The sequence below is a fragment of the Musa acuminata genome, chromosome BXJ1-6 (genome assembly GCF_036884655.1).
Source record: "Musa acuminata AAA Group cultivar baxijiao chromosome BXJ1-6, Cavendish_Baxijiao_AAA, whole genome shotgun sequence".
Lineage (NCBI taxonomy): Eukaryota > Viridiplantae > Streptophyta > Magnoliopsida > Zingiberales > Musaceae > Musa > Musa acuminata.
The window spans coordinates 20,047,501-20,067,444 of NC_088332.1; the positions used below are offsets into that span (position 1 = coordinate 20,047,501).

At 37.7% G+C, this 19,944-nt stretch overlaps 1 protein-coding gene across 2 annotated transcripts in view; it reads right to left on the minus strand.

Moving 5' to 3' along the window:
* Positions 1–11,924, minus strand: part of LOC135676608 (cycloeucalenol cycloisomerase-like) — a 12,905-nt gene extending 981 nt beyond the window's left edge. Inside the window, exons 1-9 of one of the 2 annotated variants that reach the window (XR_010514349.1) lie at positions 11,608–11,924; positions 11,385–11,534; positions 10,791–10,874; positions 9,869–9,910; positions 8,456–8,566; positions 6,151–6,342; positions 2,740–2,837; positions 2,121–2,338; positions 893–1,674 (exon numbers count right to left, since the gene is read on the minus strand). Coding sequence is in view for 1 of the 2 variants with exons in the window: in XM_065187975.1 (XP_065044047.1) it covers positions 2,128–2,338; positions 2,740–2,837; positions 6,151–6,342; positions 8,456–8,566; positions 9,869–9,910; positions 10,791–10,874; positions 11,385–11,522 (876 nt within the window). In the remaining variant the exon portion in view is untranslated. Of the gene's footprint in view, positions 1–892; positions 1,675–1,921; positions 2,339–2,739; positions 2,838–6,150; positions 6,343–8,455; positions 8,567–9,868; positions 9,911–10,790; positions 10,875–11,384; positions 11,535–11,607 lie in introns of those variants that run through there. The other variant, XM_065187975.1, reaches the window with a different exon arrangement.
* Positions 11,925–19,944: the final 8,020 nt, after the last annotated feature.

Here is a 19,944-nt window from a genome sequence, read left to right on the forward strand (position 1 = left end):
TTGCTTTGTATTGTTGTTTATCTTGACAGAACTGCAGGCAGTAAATAAGTCATAGAAGGGTCTAGAAAAGTGGACCCTTTTCAGTGTGTTACAAATATAGAAAGAATCATATCTGTGTCACAAACACAATTGGTTTCTTTTTTTCTTCCTCAGACTCACCACTATGATCTCGTTGTCACTAAATAATCCTGGTCTGTAGGCATATTTTTATTGGGAGCTCTAGTGATGTCGCATTGCAACAAAATTGGTCCTTAGCACACACTACACGCAGTCAGGTATATAACAATACTACACTGGTAAGATTTCATATAATAAAGAAGTCCTTCGAATTTCCTAAAAGCCTTCATCATTTATCTTTAGTCAGTGATATAGCAGTTCTGGAATCTTGTACTTGGCGTTTCTGCTGAATTTGCATTCTTATGAGATGTGATTAATGTTCTCTGAATTTTATCCTTACGTGCATGTCTTCATCCCACTGATTCTATAGTTTCCTCCCGATCACATTAGTGCAGTGACATAATCATGAAGCATACTTTGGTGATCTTAAACCTAATGATGCAGAACCTTCAAAATTTGTGGTGTGACTGGGAATTACATCACGGAAACAAGGATATCAAAGTTTTGTATTTGTTACACCATTAGTTGAGTGCAAATATTGCTTAAATATGTAACTGCTGCATTCTTTAGTTTATAGGTAACTGTTGCAACTTATTTTTTAAATTTCTGTAAGTAGATCCTTTTTTCCTTCTAAATGTTTTGAAACTTTTACAAACACAAATAAGTTCATCAAACAAACTTATCTCATGAACTTATAATTCTTTAATTCTAAAAATAAAAAAGAAAATTAAGGTAATGCCTAGCATTATGTAAATGTAATGTTAGCTGGTTTTACCTAAGTCGTGTGACACCCTTGCGTGTCTAACCGTAAAGGTAATCTCCCCGAAGCCTTTCGTTCGTGGTCAGACGATGTCTCACTCGGGATCCACCACGAGATGCGTCACCCGAAGCCGCCCCACTGCTGCTAGTGCCCTCTTCGCATCGAACCTCTCTGTCTGGATCACCGCCGTCTCCCCCGCGGCCACCGCCTTCAAGCAGAACAGGAATCCGTACACATGGAATAGTGGCACCGTCACCATCAGCACAGCAGACTCCCGGCACTGCTGACGCCACGAACGGCGCCATCGATCCGATCAGATTCCGGCGATGGCGATGGCGAAGGCGATGGTTGGGCGGGAAAGGTCGAGGAGGCGGGCGATCTCAGCGGGGGTGGCGACGCCGAGGGACAGAAGGGCGGAGTCGAGGACAGGGAGGTCGAGGCGGGCATGGGAGCGAAGGGCAGCGGTGAGGGAGCGGACCTGGGGGAGGAACAGGTGGTAGGGGGATAGCGGCAGCAGTGGAGGCGTCGAGGAGGGCAGGGCGGAGCGGGCGTAAGCGGCGACGGAGAAGGGGGCGGCGGCCAGGGGCAGTGTGAGAGGATGGACGGACGCTGAGGAAGGTCTTGGTGGCAGGGCAGAAGCCGTTCTTCGGATCCATCGGCGGAGCTGTGGGCGCTACAACGCAGGAGGAGATGGCGATTGGGTTGACTTTTGGGCTTTTACGCTTCCCGTCTGTCGGAGAGGGAATTGATGATGCGTCAACATCAAACCATTGGACTAAAGGACTTTCATCACGGGCCTGTGCAATAGGGCACTTTTATGAGTCATCATCATATATCTTTTTCTCCCCAAAATAATTTGTTCTGGTGCTTTTAACTGAAGATCATTTCATATAAAAAAGACTTCCAAATGAACTGAAGATTATTTCATGCATCTTTTTCTCTCCAAAATAATTTGTTCTGGTGCTTTCAACTGAAGATTATTTCATGTAAAAAAGACTTCCAAATGAACTACAACATGCAGAGAAGATAAACATAACAAAGCACTTGGGTGTCTAACCATGTACCAACGATTAGATTGCAAATACAAAGATCAGCATTGCTGGCTATCTCGTTTAAACAAACTGAGCTAAAATATAAAAGAACTTAGCAGAACCAATGCAAACTGGAAGGTCTAATTCCTAGCTTAACAATGATGTCAATTGGTACTGTATAAGTTAAAGCTTGCCTAAGAAGGGGAAACAACCTATAAGTCACATGCTTTGATTCTGAGTGAAGCTTTGTGGCATGTGGAACCATGCAAGCCCTGGCTGACTACTGCATTGCCCTAACTTTGGAATGGGAACTATCGGTCCAAGAAATATTCGCCATAAATCAAGTATTATAGTTACAAGCATCGCGGCACCCAATGCATCAACAGCCACTCTTGGAAGGTCCCATGGTTCATCATCTATCTCATCGACTCTGGGAACCACAAAAAAATGTATGAGATACATAATGCCAGTATGGATTTTGAATTAACATAATCTACTGTAAAACACAGTACTTTGGCGTATTTAGAAAAAAAGGGAAACACTTTGTTGTCATTCATACACCAAAGAAAAGATTCAGGTTTGCCAAATCCTTTCCAATGGAAAAAAAATACAGATTCATTTATAGATAAATCATTTTTGTTTAGCAAATATGACGCATCAAATGTTAATTGACCCAAAGAGATTCCAGTAAGAAAAAAAGAAAAAACTGTTCAGTAATGCTCAGATATTAGCTGCTAAAGTTTTTAAGTGCATGATAGATGAATTTAAGAATTTCACTTCCGTATCCCCAAAATATTCAAATTAATGAGTTTTCCCAGTGCACATTCTTACCTTGAGAACATAGGGAAGCTCACGATGAAATAAATTGCATAGAAGAGTGATCCCACTTTGTACATTGATTCCCGATCAACAAACTCATAGTAAGGAAACTGCAAGAATTCAGAATATGAAGAAATGTCAAATGAAGTTAAAATTACATCAGAACTGAAATAAATGACCAGAAGTAATTTAAATGAGTGTTCATCGACAAGAACTATGAGCTTTAAGCAGTATGGAGCAAGGATTGTACTGTGTACAAAATCAGTATTAATTGAACCAGTATGCTATTAAAATTTTAACATTCCTAGTGTCATGCTCAAATATGGTTGCTGATCCAATCAAATGCGCTAATTCAATAATGTTTTTGTTTTTTGATTGTTATAAATAACAATATATGTATAATACTTTTCTAAAGAAACTGTATCATCCATGATATGCATCATTGTCATATGTGTCATCTCTGACCATATTACCAGAATAAGATAATAAAATCATAATTAATAACTTGAGGAGTCAAACAAACAATATAATACATCTATATGATGGTAGCCAAACACCGTATGTCAAGTATTCAAAGCAAAAAAATCCCATCTTGTATGCCTAAAGCAACTCTATTAGCACAAATCAAATTTCTAATTTTGTCTAATATACTCCCAAGAGCAGTCTCACATCATGTGTCATATTAATTGATAGTAGGTAGATAACCTAAAGGTCCTCATCGAGAAATTAGGGCTGTATGGGACTAACTCAACCTACGTAGGTTATTGACTTATACCAACCAATAGCAGTCGATATTGACCAGTATTTGAACCTATATCAACCTTGTACTGATTTTTATCGATGCTCTTCAATATGGAGTACACCACTGGTACAAGATGGTTGACATCCTGATATCTCATCGAATGTCATGTACTGCACACACCGACCAGTATGAATGAATATGACAAATTACAGTTTAGAGAATGCCAGCAAACTAATTTTTACTTAGATGGATGCCTTTGTGAATTAAGACAAAATCATTATTTATTATAACTTACCTGCATATGGTACAAGTGCAACATAGTCATGTACAAGTGAGTCTGTAATAAATTCATCCTATAAGTCAGCCCTCAAACCACCTAAGAGAAGTATTCTGAACTTCCTATTGAAAATGGCGACATGGAAGGAAAGATGACTGTAAGTAATGAACCAAAATCATTACTGCTGAACAAGATGGTCAATATTTAAACCTATATTGACCATGTACTGATTTACTTTGATACTCTTTAGTATGGAGTACACCATTGGTACAAGATGGTCAACATCCTGATATCTCATTGAATGTCACGTACCGCCCACACCGACCAATATGAATGGATATGACAATCTATAGTTGGAGAATGCTAACAAACTAACGTTTACCTAGATGGATGTCATTGTGAATTAAAACAAAATCATTATTTATTAGAACTTACCTGCATATGGTACTAGTATAACATAGTAATAATATTCATGCAAGTCCTGCAATAAATTCACCCTATAATTTAGCCCTAAAACCACCTAAGAGAAGTATTCTAAACTTCCTACAGACAATGACAACATGGAAGGAAAGATGACTGTTAAATACTAACCAAAAACATTACTGCTGAACTCTCACCTAGTTACTTGAAACAGATTCTTTAACCTTGTATTTACATGTGACTTGTATTGAAAAATTAAGTTTCAAAGTCATACAAACTATTATTACTACTATAACATGGGATTCTCAAATACATGGGGTTGGTTACTTGGATACTTTCTTGCTGATTAATCCCAAGGAAAATACCACTTACTAACTCATAAACCAATAAATCACTTGTCTTTATCCACCTCTCCTGTCACTACTAGTTTGCATCAATTCACCTTCCCAAAGAGATGCAGTTACAAGACTCTTCTAATCACCTCAAACAATTATCCCCATTTCATCCTAGATCTGTGTTATACATAACTACTTACAGATGCATCCATTTTCTATATCATCTGTCCTGATAACCTCACATATCTATCTCAACATCCTATCTTAGCAACACTAACCTTTTAAACATTCAGTTTTTTAATTGTCCAACCCACAAACCATAACAAGCCTTATAGGTATCTCATGACAACTTTCCTGTAATCAGTATACAATGGTCACAGTAATGTAGGCATTCTTTCCTTTGGCCCTCCTGTTCAAACAATATATCAACCTACTATTCGTGTTGCATGATATCTCTTCTATATATCAAAATATTTTGCTTTGTGAACTTCTTGTGTATCTGTATCTTGATTTTTCTATCCTGCTATCCTGACACTAGAGACTGCTTTATACATTTTATTAATTTAAAAAAATATAAGTCCCTGATCTCCTTTTTTTTTTAAAAAAACCCACTAGCCCACTATATTATATTTCACAAAACTCCTTCACAGGATTTTTGTAACTCGAATAAAACAAAATTCAAGTCTTTCTTCACTCTACACTTTCTCACTAATTATTCAACAAGTATATAAGATCTATTGTTGATTTCCTGACAAAAAATGGATTCTAGAAATGCTTCTTTCATATCTTAACAAAAAATTGCAAGGTATGAGTTCAAGTGTTTTGTTTAAATCGGTCGATATACATCTTTATTTCCACCATATGCTTGACAACTGCCTTTCTGAAACTCATGAGTATTTTAACTAATGTTGTACATCAAATATAGTCTGATGCGTATTAACATTTAACAAGTCACAGTTGACATGCTTCAACAAAAGGTTTTAGATCCAGACCCACCTAGAACTGGAAAATAAATAATACAATGCACAGATACATGACAGAGTACAGAATATCTGGATGTTGGTGTATCACTGAGTTATAGATGTGTTAATGCAGCCAATTCACCTCAAAGAAGAGATAAAACAAGAAGGAAAACAACTAAAGATATTGCTGCCAAGATGTAAATTTAGTTTAAGTACCAAGTTTAGCATAAATGACATCCTTACAACACTCTCTCTGATGCAAGAAACACAATTTTCATTCAAAATGAAAAGAAGATATGTAATGCAGCATAGTGAATGTTATTTAACATGGTATGAGATGAATTCCAAATTAAGAAGTACCAAATAAAACCATAATTGAAATCAATCCTTCACTCAGAGTTTGTATAAACACTCAAATTTTAAAGCTTATTACTTTGGAAAAATTGCATAGTATCCCAGAATAAATACCGAGTAATAAGTACCCTCTGGAAATATCAATCTTATATGCAATTACTGAAATTACAGATTTTCACGTGAGCCCTTCATGCCCATTAAGCATCTTCGCTGAAATATATTTCATTTATTATTTATTATTTTTCATTTTTGTTATATATACGTAACATGAAATTGACAAGCTAGAAGATGGTGAAAAATCATCAAAAAGTAGATGAAATAGCTGTAACATACATTTGAAATAGCTAAAGTCTCCAAGTAAGCAATGAAATAAGAAAGAGCCAATATCCATGCAGCTTCAGTAACCAATCGAATTGACTGTGGCAAATCAGCAATGGAATGGCGCAGTCTACGAAGTGTTATATTAGACGCCATGTGGTAAAATAGAAAACACGAATGAGTAAGAAGGAAAGTTACATGTGGAACCTGTAACGTCAGAAACGAATTCTCTCATTAGATCAATAACCAATTAAGACCATAACAATTATTTACAGAAACCTACATGATGACAATTATGCCAACAAATATATGAAAGGTATCACAGTTATAATAATGTAGAATATGTCACCAGTGTCAGAACTAACATCTAAAATATTTGGAACAGAAGATGAATATACACCAAGGACTTATCTTACCTTGTTTTGCATGTCCTAAGTATAATGCAAGTGCGATACCTGCAACTACAAGGAAGTCTGGTGTTCTATATGATTTTTATACGGTGATATTGGCTTTGGGAACTCAAACATATTATCTTTAAGTTTCCAACAGAGTAGCAGATGTCTCATATCATGTTACAAAAGAACATGCATATATAACATGCATGTACTAGATACACATATGCACATATATGTAAAGTTACCAGTTGATGTACATACACAAGTACATACGTCAACTTGGACCAATCTAAATGCCTCTTTTTTCATATATTTTATTTTAAGATTCAGTCACTACATAGGAGGAATTGATGAACTCACATTTTTTAGGTGTTGTATCTGTGTCCATATATGAAGTGAGAGGGTATGTGCCATCAGTCAGCTTAAGTAACTTAGACTCACAGAACTTCATAAGTTAAATGAATTCTCATATCAGCCACTTACATCACATCCTACCTAAAGAAAAGGCCATTATCATGTTATCGGAAACCTGCTGTGATGTTTTATTTGTTGACCCTACCAAATAACATTCAGTAGAGAGAATTAATTTTTCATTTAACAAAATTTGGCTCCAGATTTTAAAATCAAGGATACTTGTGAAGGGTCCAACATAGAGAAGCATCCTCATTTCTAGAGTTGTGGAAAAATAAACCACAAGAACAAAAGCTCTAGTGTGAGAGCTCAAAATCAATTCCACACAAATTCTGTTTCTTTCTACAGTAAATGTTGGATGAGCCTCAATACTTAGAAGAATAGTATAGAACTTAGGTGAAATCAGTTGATATTCATGGAACACCAGAATTCAGCTTGTGTAAAAGTTAGACTACCAGATGTTTGCAAAATGCATCTGAATTTGGTCACAATTCTCATCCAACACCTACATGAGTCATCCAACAAAGAAAATCCTCTACAGCATATTTTATGTTCATGCGACTAAGTAGCAGGCCTTATCACAGGCATATAGATAAAACAAAATTAAATCACACTTCACATAGAAGAAGACAAAATCAACATTTTACACTAATGAAGGGTACCAAGAAGGCTGGAGAGGAAGTTTGAGAAAACAAACAAGAATGTCAAAAAGAGGAAGCATGTAAACCCACAAGGATAGTTCACAAAAGGTTTGGACTTTAGAGTTTAGAGTAAAAGTAAATGTAGCCACCTTCTTATCTGTGACAATTGATACACTTAATTAAACTCTTTATCAGATTAAAAGCTTGTGATACTTATACAAATCAAAACTCCCTTAACACATACTGAACCAAGGATTGCCTTTTCGGGTACTGGGCCCGTTTTGGCAATTTGTCGGAATGGTACGTACCAGTCTGTACTAGTGTACCGACATATGGTATATCAATGCATACTGATGGTTCAACGAGGAAGAAAAAGTGGAAGGGGTGGTGGAGGAACAAAGGAGGAAGGGGGAAGGAAGGTAGAAGGAAGAAGTGGAGGAAGAAGAAGAAAGAAGAGGAGGAAAAGAGAAGCAGTAGCGGCAGCAGCAAGGCAACGGCATTGTCGAAGCAGCAGCAGCGGCAGCGAGGAAGTGTTGAAGCAGCAGTGGTGAAGAGCCAATGACGAGGCAACAAAATCTTACGTGAGAAGAGGGCTCGCGTTTGCAAGCTCTAATCTGTTTTTCTTTTTTAATGCTGATTTGGACTGGGCCTCACCATTTCCTTGAGTTTTTATTAATTTAATTGGACAACCCGAAACGGGATGGTCCACGTGTTGGCCCATGCCCAAACTGGTACATACCACCTATACCATACTATTTTGGGCAGTACCACAAATGTGGTACTGAACTACAAAATTTACATACTAATAGATGTACCCTGAATAGAAATAAGAAAAAAAGGCAAAAATTAGTATCACTATGTCTAGTTTCTTACATTGTTCATCCTCCATGATGGAAAAGTGTATGATGCTCCAAGAACCGTGAAGAAATAATGAGTCCAGAAGTAGTTTCCAACATAGCTAAAAATTATAATCCACAAATTTGCCTGTAGCAAAGAAGCCATAAACAATAATATGATGTCATTGATAAAAGAAAAGATTGTGGTATAGTCTTCAAAAGAAGCTGAACTTTCTATGCACAAAAATAGCAGCACTAATATAAAATTTGATATATAAAATTATAATCCTCAAGGATGACTGACTAATGTCCCTTTTTCTAAAAAAGAATAAAATTTTGATTGTACTTAGTAATGCACATGTTTGATTGAGAGACAAGATATAATGGACATCCGTAATAATGTTTTGATGCAGAATTCTAATTGCCTGAAAACCCCTTTATCGGCCTAGAATAATCCACAAAATTTAGGGCATAATAGTCAAATTAGGCCACCAGATAGTACTTGGAGGGAGCCACTTGTGATCCTAGAGTCCATACAAGTCGAAAGATGATCAAATCCAACTAGATTCACGTTGAGACTCAATATCAAGACCTGAATAAGTCCCAATTAGCCCTCTTGTCTTAAGAACAGTCCTTGGATTAGAAATATTATTGTATTTCTTATCCTTATTTTTGAAGATAATTTTGGAAGGCCTTTAGAGTACTTAGAATCAAATCATCGTAAAGGTTAGGCTGGTCATTTTCTTAGATTCGAATTTTAAGAGTTTCCTCAACCTACAATCGTAAGCTGTGTTGTACTTTGTTTAGGCATAAGAGATGGATGAGACTTTATAAATAAAGATCTTGAAGTCCAATAGGCATACAAGAACTAAGGTTATCCATGATAATCTCACTATGGTTCCTTTTTGTCTCCTCTCTTATATATCTTCTCTTTTTTCTCTTCCATGTTTATCTGCTTTCTACTCTTTCTCCCTTAAATCTCCATTGGAGGAAATCTTCTCTTGATAAACAAAAAGGAAACTTGATAGAAGGGAGACAATCCTATCAAAATTAAATTTGACGACCATAAACCTCAAATATATATCACACTATCTCTTTTGAGACATGATTGCAAGAACCATCATATAGGCAGCATCAATAAAACGATTGAGATCAAGTTAAAACAAGAATACAATTGACTATGATGATCATCACTCCATTACAATACAACTTGATAAATAATGCAAGTTCAATCAAGCGATTTTAGTTTTCATTTTTTGGCTAGACTAACAAATTTGTGCAAAACAAATCCAAGAAAATATAGCATGATCATTGTTATCTTTACACATAGGTAGGTAAACATCATATAAACCAAATACAGCTACTACAATATACTTGAGAAACAAATCTAACACAACTTATGCCCTTAAACAATAAAAAAATTACTAGAGATCCAAAAGAAGAATAGTACCTTCAGCCAATACCGATCTCTCCAGAATTTGTCGCTGTCTGCCTGCAAGAAAGGGCAGATAATATGTTCAGTTTGAGCTACATATACTTCACCTTAGTGTATACAGTATCAAAGGTTCTAATTGAAAGTAGACACTTGAGATTAGTGTAACAAATAAGATGAATGTAAATGGAATTTCAGATGATATCTACTATGACCCTTGTTTGTTATTGTGTATGCATCAACAAGAGAACATGGTTCACCTTACCGGTTCGTACCGATATACCAATCGACCATTAGTACGATATGTACCGACATACTGACACATGGTATTGTGGGGTATACTGACAGACCGGTATATACCGCCCATATTGATCCCCTATTGAACCAGTACATACTGCTTGTACCGAATGGTATACCATGGTACGACGAAGCTTGTAAGAGAATATTTAATGTTTAATCTCATTACTTAGTCATGCTTTCATATTCATTACACATCTAAAAATCTGCAAGATCCAAGCATTCCGGAATCCAATCAGATCCGAAACCTACACAGATAACAAAGCCAATAGATTCCACCTTTTTATTACCAATCCTAATTATGACTAATAGATCAACAAGAATAGGCTTGTCAGTCAACAGTAACCTAATTCAGCACCTGTCATTCTTGGCTGCTATTCAACATGGATAAAACGTGTGAACACCTAGATTAATTAACACAAAGGAATAATTTCATTGATGATGACAGAGCATTGAAAATCCAAAAAAGTTCTAGCAAAAGTATAATAGATAATAATGAAAGGCAGAATAACACAACAACCCGAACTTTCAGCCATTGACTAAGCTGCTGATGACCAATGCCATGAAAGGAGCAATTCTCACAAACAATAACATCAGCAAGTAAGTGGATATTTTATGATAGTAAGGTATTCAAAGTGTACACCTTTCCCACTATCAGAAGTGGTATCAAGAAAGCTGGGGCAGCGGAAACCAACCCGAGGATAAGATACTCCAATTCTGTGAATTTCTGTCATCAAAGTCAAAATCAAATTACAAATTCACATGGTTTCTCCATCACCATTGTTACATCAAACGATAGACCAAGCATGTGTAGAAAAAGACGAGCGCTCCTCAGAACCGATCAACAAGTTCTATCCCAATGATCATTAATTTCCTCAGGTTTCAAATTTAGTGAGTAAAAACTCCTTTTGTAAAGCCAACGACATTCTCGGATCAAAAACAAAATGTTCGATCATTTAACAATAAACCACAAAAATTAATAAGGAAAAAAAAGGCTATATTTGCCGATATATGGAGACGTTCAAATTCTAGCTTAAACAAATGTTTGCTTTATGTGCATAGACCGATTTATTGGATCAGCCTACCAGAAAAACTACGCCAAAGGCCATCATTCAAAAAATGAGAAGGGAAAAATGTACGGACTTTATATAAAACCTCTGAGTCGAAATAAAAGTTATAGATCAAATCTAGACCAAAGGGCGGCGTGAAATCAAATACCGAAGGGAAAAAAGATTACCTCATAAAGCTTATAGGGGACGATGATCCCGAGACAGAGGGTGAGCCAAAAGGGCGTGTAGAGCAAAAAGAAGGCCTCTCCCCATCTCTTGCTAGGATTCGAAGCGAACCACAAGCTCTCCGAGCTCTCAGCTCCCATCCCGTGCAAACCCTGAAACAACATTTGAGAAAACCATAGATTGAGGGAGCCGAGCGCCGAGTCAGCGCGTGGTTCGCTTACGTACCTATCCCGTACGTCCGTCCGACCACCGCGCGGAGGATCTCGGCCGGAATAGGACAATGCTTCCGCTCGCTGAACCGTCACGAAGAGAGCTCTGCTTCGAATTTAAAGAGAGACGGAAAGAAGCAGCGGAGGAAGCGGCGTACTTCACCGGGGGTGGGCGTGTGGGCTTTACCAACCACGGCCGGCGCAGGACTCGATCAGGTTTTGGCAGCCAGCTCGCCACGTGACTGGCGTACCGCATACATTTTCTTATTTGATATTTCTGACACAATCTGTCACCGGCTCCGGTGAAAGGGATCCAGCACACCACATGCTTCAACCGGCAAAGTCCATCCAGCGATACACTACACTTCCAAATATATATATTGGAGGTTCTCTGACAAGGGTAAAACTGTCCATTGAAAAATTTTAAACGTTCGTATCGATCTGATGGATCCTTATGGATGAGGACAGAGTACGTTGCATCAAATCCATCGCACGTGATTACAACAAAAAAATATTATTTGAATCAAAAACGATCCGAAGAATATTTTTTTAATTATAAGAGATTAGGAGGTTTCTGTCCTTTCTCTTCGACATTCACCATGAGCAAGCTAAACAGTGATCCTTTGTTGCAGCAGAACTCATTTCCACTCCTCATATATTCCTGCTAAAATTTTTCTTTTTTTCTTTTTTGGTTCCATCAACATTGGAACCGGTATCGGGTCGATCATAACTCCTGCATCAACCTCAAATCAACCTCAAGTACCAACCAAGTCCAATCATCGGAGCGGTTCAAGGGACGAGCGACTTTGAAGATAACGTTATTTATTTAAAATATTTTTATTAATACTGAGATAATAATACTGTGCTTATATGTAACTGTTAAGCCGGTTTTGGGTTCTTTGCAGTGTAAACCGGTTCGGATCCTTCTGAACTAATCCCTAGTCAAACTTCTTCGGTCCGAGTTGATTCCAATAAAACTACATCGAAAATTACTTTCGACAAAACCCCTTCGATACTTAATTCAATAAATTAGTCGAACATGACAAATGCATTCCAAGTTCAAATGTTGTGTTTTTGGGACGCACTTGTGAAATATAGAGCGTTAATATAGTATGTAACTACCGCTAGCCCGTGTCAAGTCCAAGATGATGCAACGTTTGGATACGTGACGTAGATCGGACTGTCACGGACGATCATCATGCACCTGCAACATTTTCGTCAATAGACCATATGTCGCTTTTGTTTGCTTATACATATGTTTAACAACATATTTTTGTCTTATTTTTGTGTGTTCTTGTTTGAAAACTATGAGCGAAAATAATTTATTTTTGTGTATTGATTTGAATGGGCAAAACTGTCCCATAACGACTTAGTTTTCGCATGTCATGATTTATTTTCTGTAAGCTGTAGTATAATGCAAAATGTTAGCCATCTCAACACCCAAGAATCACCCAAGTGACACAGGGCTGGAAAGAGGTTTGGGGTAGTGTTGGGCATTGACTGGATTCATAAGTTTATACAAAAAGCCTACGGGGACTTACCAATGCGCCTGACACCTAGTGAGCAGTCATTTATGTACTTACGATTGTTTATTTGCTTGTAAAGTCAATATTTTTTCTTTCTCTTTTCTCTCTTAAACACCAAGTGTTTACTGAATTGCTTATAAAGTTGCATTCTTTGTGTTGAATCTCGGATTTTGATGATAAAACCAATTGACAATGTTTATCTTATTTGCATTTTGAGTGACGTAGGAAGCTTCGATCAGGGAGAGACAATTGAAGCAGGAAAAATCATATTGGGCCAGAGTGAACAAGTCAGAATATTGGACGTTAGGCTAGAGGAACGGTCGACGTGTCGGCCGAAGGCTTCGGGCTAAGAATTCGAATATCAGGCCTAGAAGAGAGGACATTGCGCTAAGGAGATCGGTGTTGCGAAGGTCAATGTGCCGACTGGGCAAAGGTCGTAAAAGAGGACGATGCACCGAAGGATCGGAGGAAGCGCTAGAAGAACCAATGACATACTGGACAACACATGATTAGTGCTTATAATAATTTGTCTAGATCGAGTTAGGTTTTAAGTCTAATTGAGTCGGTATTGGGGTGAAACAATGCCAACTCTGTTAGGATCAAGAGTCGGGGTCGACATTAAGAGAGGGGGGGGTGGGGGATGAATTAGTGTAGTGATAAAAATGCCAGTTTAAGAAATTTCATTTCGTATGATAAAACCGATTTCGGAAATGCTTAACTTTGAAAGTAATAAGAAGGAGGCTTGTAGTTAAAGTAAAGTGCACAAAGGAAATGCAAACTAGATTTTAGAATAGTTCGGTTGTCGTGACCTACATCCACTTCGCCGACTCATCTTCCATCGAGGCCACCAGCATCCACTAGAAGCCTTCCTTAATAGGCGAAGACCAACTACCTTTTACACCCCTCTTCTTCTTTTACCGGGTTTAGGAGATAACCCTTACAAGCACTCACTCTCCTCTTTAAATAGAATTCTAATACTTAGACTTGGAGGAGGGAATTTCTAAAGAGATTGCAGTAGCGTTTCTTTGTGTGCTTTAACCAGGGATGAGAGGGGTATTTATAGGCTTCAAGTTGATTCAAACTTGGAGCCTAAAAATATCTCATCCTGGGTTTCCCGAACACGGGTGGTACCACCGCCCAGTGTCAATCTGACACTAAAATTGCCTTGGGCGGTACCATCGCCCAGGTCTAGTGGTACCACCGCCTAGGGCATAGTGCTAGGCGGTACCATCACCCAGACTGGCGGTACCACTGCCTGGCACCCTGCTAGGGGTGGTACAACTGCCCAGACTGGCGCTACCACCACCTGACATAATCTCGAATATTGTGTTATGACGGTGAGACTTCTTGGGGCACTGTTTGAGCATTTTCTTGGGCCCAACACAATTCTTACATAGGCCTAGTTGGCCCCTAATTAGGTTGGCCCAAATCTAAGCCCAATTACATGCTAACTACGAAATCCTAAGACATTTGCTAAGCTAAACAAGTCCCTCAGTCTATTCTTCTAGCGAGCTTCCGGCGAACTTCCAACGAACTTCCAACGATCTCTCGGCAATGTTCCAGTGGACTTCTGGCAAGCTCCTGGACTTCACAACGATTTTCTTGGTGAGTTCCGATGAGCTTCTCTAGAAAGCTCTGAGACTTCTCGGATGGTTTCTCTAGAACTTCCGACGAACATTCAGACTTCCGACAAACTCTCGAACTCCCAACGTGATCTCGATCTTGACTCCGGGACTTCATTTTGCTTCATGCCTTGCTATCGTAGTTAATCTTGCACATGTAAAAACATACTTCGATCTAGACAATTAATACTAAGCATTAATCAAGTTGTCCGGCATGTCATTGGTCCCTCGACGCTTCGTCCGATTCTTCGACGCATCGTCCTCTCTTGCGACCTATTGTCCAATCAGCCAGTTGACTCCGTAACTTCGATATCTTTGGTGCAATATTCGCTCTTCTTAGCCCGATACCCGAATCCATGGCCCAAAGCCTTCTATCGATACGTCGACCGTTCCTCCGGCCTGACGTCCAATCTTCTAACATATTTTCCTCCGGCACAATATGATTTTTCTTGCTTTAATTGTCTCATCCTGATCGAAGCATCTTGCGTCACTCAAAACGCAAATTAAAACATAAACACATATCGATTGGTTTCATCATCAAAATACGAGATTCAACAATCTCCCCCTTTTTGATGATGACAACCAATCGACGACGGAGTTAACCAAACTCTTGGAGTTTAAACTTCCCCTATGAATATGTCATATTGATAGAAACTCTTGGATTCAAAAATCCAAGCAACATGTTATGATCAAATCATGCATGACATCAACATACTTCTCTCCCTTTGTCATCAACAAAAAGGAGAAATACCACTATCAAGTGTTTGAGATATAAATTCAAATCATTGCATGAAAAACATAATATCAAGTTTTATCATCATGCAATTTGAAGCTAGAAAATTTAATGAAGTGTTACATTATGCTTAGAACATTCAAGCTATCAAGTTGTAAATATGCAAGGTAGTAAGATATCATGTTCTACTTTATACAAGCTAGCAAAATTTTGAAAGTAAATGCACGATAGCTTCTTGTTGAAGTGTGCAAGCTAGCGATTCTTGCTTCCTATTGCAATATGTAAGTTGCAAGTTTTGCTTCTTGAGATTGGCAAGTAGTGATGTTTCAAGATAGCAAGTTCTTTCTTCTCTTTTGAGAAGTGTCATTTTTTTGCTTCCTTTGCAAAGTGCAAGCTAGCAAAATGCAAGATAACAAGCTAGCAAGATACAATATTTTACATGAAGCAAGCAAACAATTTGGCAAGTGTTACGTTTGCATCTTCTCTTTAGATATGCAAGAAAGTAAGCAAGTTTTTGTATTTTCTTGGCTTGTGCAAGCTAGAGTCTTTCTATTTGAGATGTGCACATTAGCAACTCTTTCTCCCTCTTTGTCATTGGCAAAAAGAAGGGAAGATCCTTTACATCAATTTTCAAGTTATGACAAAGGAAAGTAACATAGATGAAAATTCAAGTTATGAATATCAAAACAATTTTTCGTCATGAATATTTCATCATTGCATGCATCAAAGTAATATCATGAGTGTTTCATACGTTCATATCACACATGAAGAATATTAAAAAGAAAATAATTGGGTGATGAGATAAACATTTCATGAATACAAGGAATTGCATAAAAATCATATCATGAAAGATTAGAACATGTAAATACCAAAAAGCATGATTTCTTTTTTAAAAACCTCCTCATAAATAATCAAAAAAAAATCTTAGGAGATCGATTAATGAAAAATCTTGATTCATAATAAATCTTAATTTATAAATATCATGGAATCAAGATCATGATTTGGATAAAACTCATTCAAATTCAAATCGTCTAAATCATCAAAATCTCAACATTTCTTTCAAGAGATTCAAAATGACATAAATAATTTTATTGGTCTCTTAGTGAGAAATCGATAAGATAGAAAAAAAGAAAATTTTCAATAAAAATTCTTTCCTCCTTTTGTTTTAACTTATTGATTGATTCCATATATGTATGTCCTTTTCTTCCAAATCCATGCATCATCGTTTAAAACGGAAAGATAAAAAATCATCAAGATAAAAAAAGTGTAACACATAATTCCAAAAAAAAAAATGATTTCAACTCATTACTTCAAGTCAAACATGATTTCATTTAATCAAAATCAAGTATCTTTAAGACCAATAAATCACAAAAATCATCATGTAGAACTTTAAAATCTCATGCATAATAATAAAATCATCAATCATGGTATCAAAACATCATTATGCATTATTAAATTATCAAGCATGATTTCATATTTTCAATCAAAATCATTTTGTTTGTCATAACATAAAATATATATTTTTCATGATTATTTTTAAAATCATTGGAAAGGTAAGCATGATCCAATTTTATTTTTACATTTTCATTAAACTATACAATTTCAAAAAAAATTTCTAAACTAAAAAAAATGCATCAATGAGAGCATCATATAATTTCGAAATAAACTAAAAGCATTTTGATTACCTCAACGTCAAAAGCCATTAAGGCGTAATTTGCCACCTCGCATTTCTTGATTTTCTTCTCGTCTTTAGAGGAGCTCAATTCATCCCAATTTTTATTCTTCTTCTTGTGTTCAAAGCAAGTAGTTGCATTCTTTTTATTCTTAAATTTTTGTTTCATTAACTTTTTAAATTTTTTAGTGAGTTTAAGTTCACTATCACTTGAGCTAATGCTCAAGTAGTCTTCAGTTGTTCTAAGTCTGAAATCCTTCCTGTTCTTTAGAAGGTGGTTTTCGAGTTCCCTTTTTGTCACATTGTTCATTTTGTAGGTCATTAAAGACCAAATTAGTTCTTTGAGTGGAAGGTTGTTTAGGTTTTTAGCCTCTTGTATGACCGTTACTTTAGAGTCCTAAGTTTTAGAAAGCGATCGTAAAATCTTGTTTACAAGTTCAAAGTCCGGAAAATATTTGCCAAGAGCTTTTAAACTATTGACGACATCCGTAAAATGAGTGTACATGTCAACAATGGTTTCACTTGGCTTCATTCAAAAAAGCTCAAAATCATGCATTAAAAAAATTAATTTTTGAATCTTTAACTTTGCTAGTTCCTTCATGTGTGATTTCAATAGTGCGCCAAATATCGAAAGTCGTTTCATAAGTAGAAACACGATTAAACTCATTTCTATCTAAGGCACAAAATAAGACATTCATAGCCTTTGTATTTAGAGAAAACGTCTTCTTCTCCAAATCATTCCAATGTTTCATTGGAAGAGAAGACATTTGAAAATCGGATTTGACTATGTGCTATAAATCAAGATTCAACGAAAGCAAGAAAACTCTCATTCGAGTTTTCCAATAAGTCCGTCCCATTGAAAAAGGGAGGACGAATGAGAGAGTGACCCTCTTGAAAGTCAAAAAGAGCCATTTTTATTTGGGTGTTAAATCAAAATAGAAAATGAGACTCTGATACCAATTGTTATGATCAAGAGTTGGGGTCGACACTAAGATGGGGGGGTGAATTAGTGCAGCGATAAAAACGTCAGTTTAAGAAATTTCGTTTCATATGATAAAATCAATTTTGAAAATGCTTAACTTTGAAAGTAATAAGGAGGCTTGCAGTTAAAGTAAAGTGCACAAAGGAAATGCAAACCAGATTTTAGTGTGGTTCGGTCATCATGACCTACATCCACTTCGTCGATTCCTCTTCCATCGAGGCCATTGGCATCCACTATAGGCCTTCCTTCAATAGGCGAAGACCAACCACCTTTTACACCCCTCTTCTCCTTTTACTGGGTTTAGGAGATAACCCTTACAAGCACTCACTCTCCTCTCTAAACATAATTCTAACACTTAGACTTGGAGGAGGGAATTTCTAAAGAGATTGCAACAGCATTTCTTTACTTTTAGACTCTTTGTGCTTGTGTGCTTTAACCAGGGATGAGAGGGGTATTTATAGGCTTCAAGTTGATTTAAACTTGGAGCCTAAAAACATCTCATCATGGGTTTCCCGGGCACGTGCGGTACCACCGCCTAATGTCAGTCTGACACTGACACTGCCCTAGGCGGTACCACCGCCTGGGGCACAGTGCTGGGCGGTACCACCACCTGGCACCCTACCAGGGGTGGTATAATTGCCCAGACTGGTGGTACCACCGTCTAACACAGTCTCGAAGACTATACCACGACGATGAGACTTCTTGGGACACTATTTGGGCCTCTTATTAGGCCCAACACAGTTCTTACATGGGCCTAGCTGGCCCATAGTTGGGTTGGCCCAAATCCAAGCCCAATTACATACTAACTACGAAATCCTAAGACATTTGCTAAGCTAAACAAGTCCCTAAGTCCATTCTTCTAGCGAGCTTCCGACGAACTTCCAACGATCTCTCGGCAATGTTCCGGCGGACTCCCAACAAGCTCCTGAACATCACGATGATCTTCTTGGTGAGTTCTGATGAGCTTCTCTAGCAAGCTCCGAGACTTCTCGGATGGTTCCTCTAGAACTTCCAACGAACTCTCGAACTCCCAACGTGATCTCAATCTTGACTCCAAGACTTCATTTTGCTTCATGCCTTACTATCGTAGTTAATCATGCACATGTAAAAACATACTTCGATCTAGACAATTAATACTAAGCATTAATCAAGTTGTTCGGCATGTCATTGGTCCCTCAACGCTTCGTTCGATTCTTCGACGCATCATCCTCTCTTGCGGCCTATTGCCCAATCGGTTAGTTGACTCCGCAACTCTGATATCCTTGGCGTAATATCCGCTCTTCTTGGCCCGATGCTTGAATTCACGGCCTGAAGCCTTCTGTCGATACGTCGACCGTTCCTCTGGCCCGACATCTAATCTTTTGACTTATTTTCCTCTGGCATAACATGATTTTTCTTGTTTTAATTGTCTCATCCTGATCAAAGCATCTTGCGTCACTTAAAATACAGATTAAAACATAAACACATATCGATTTGTTTCATTATCAAAATACGAGATTCAACAAACTTAATTAAGGGCCAATTTAGCCTAAATTGGGAGTGATTTGGGCTCATTAGGAGGCTCATTCAATGATCCAAATGTTGGGCCAAGCGGTGGCACCGCCAGAATTGGCGATAGAACGACTTGTGAGTTGAAAAACTCGAGAAACCTAGTCTCCGAGGCTGTCAGGTGGTGGTATTGCTAGTCTGGGTGGTGGTACCACCTAGACAAAGTATCCCAAGCAGTAGTACCACCAGACTGGGTGGTGGTACTACCCAGTGTCAGGCTGTAGGCAGTGGTACTGCCCAGTGCAGGCGGTGATACCACTCGTACCCTGA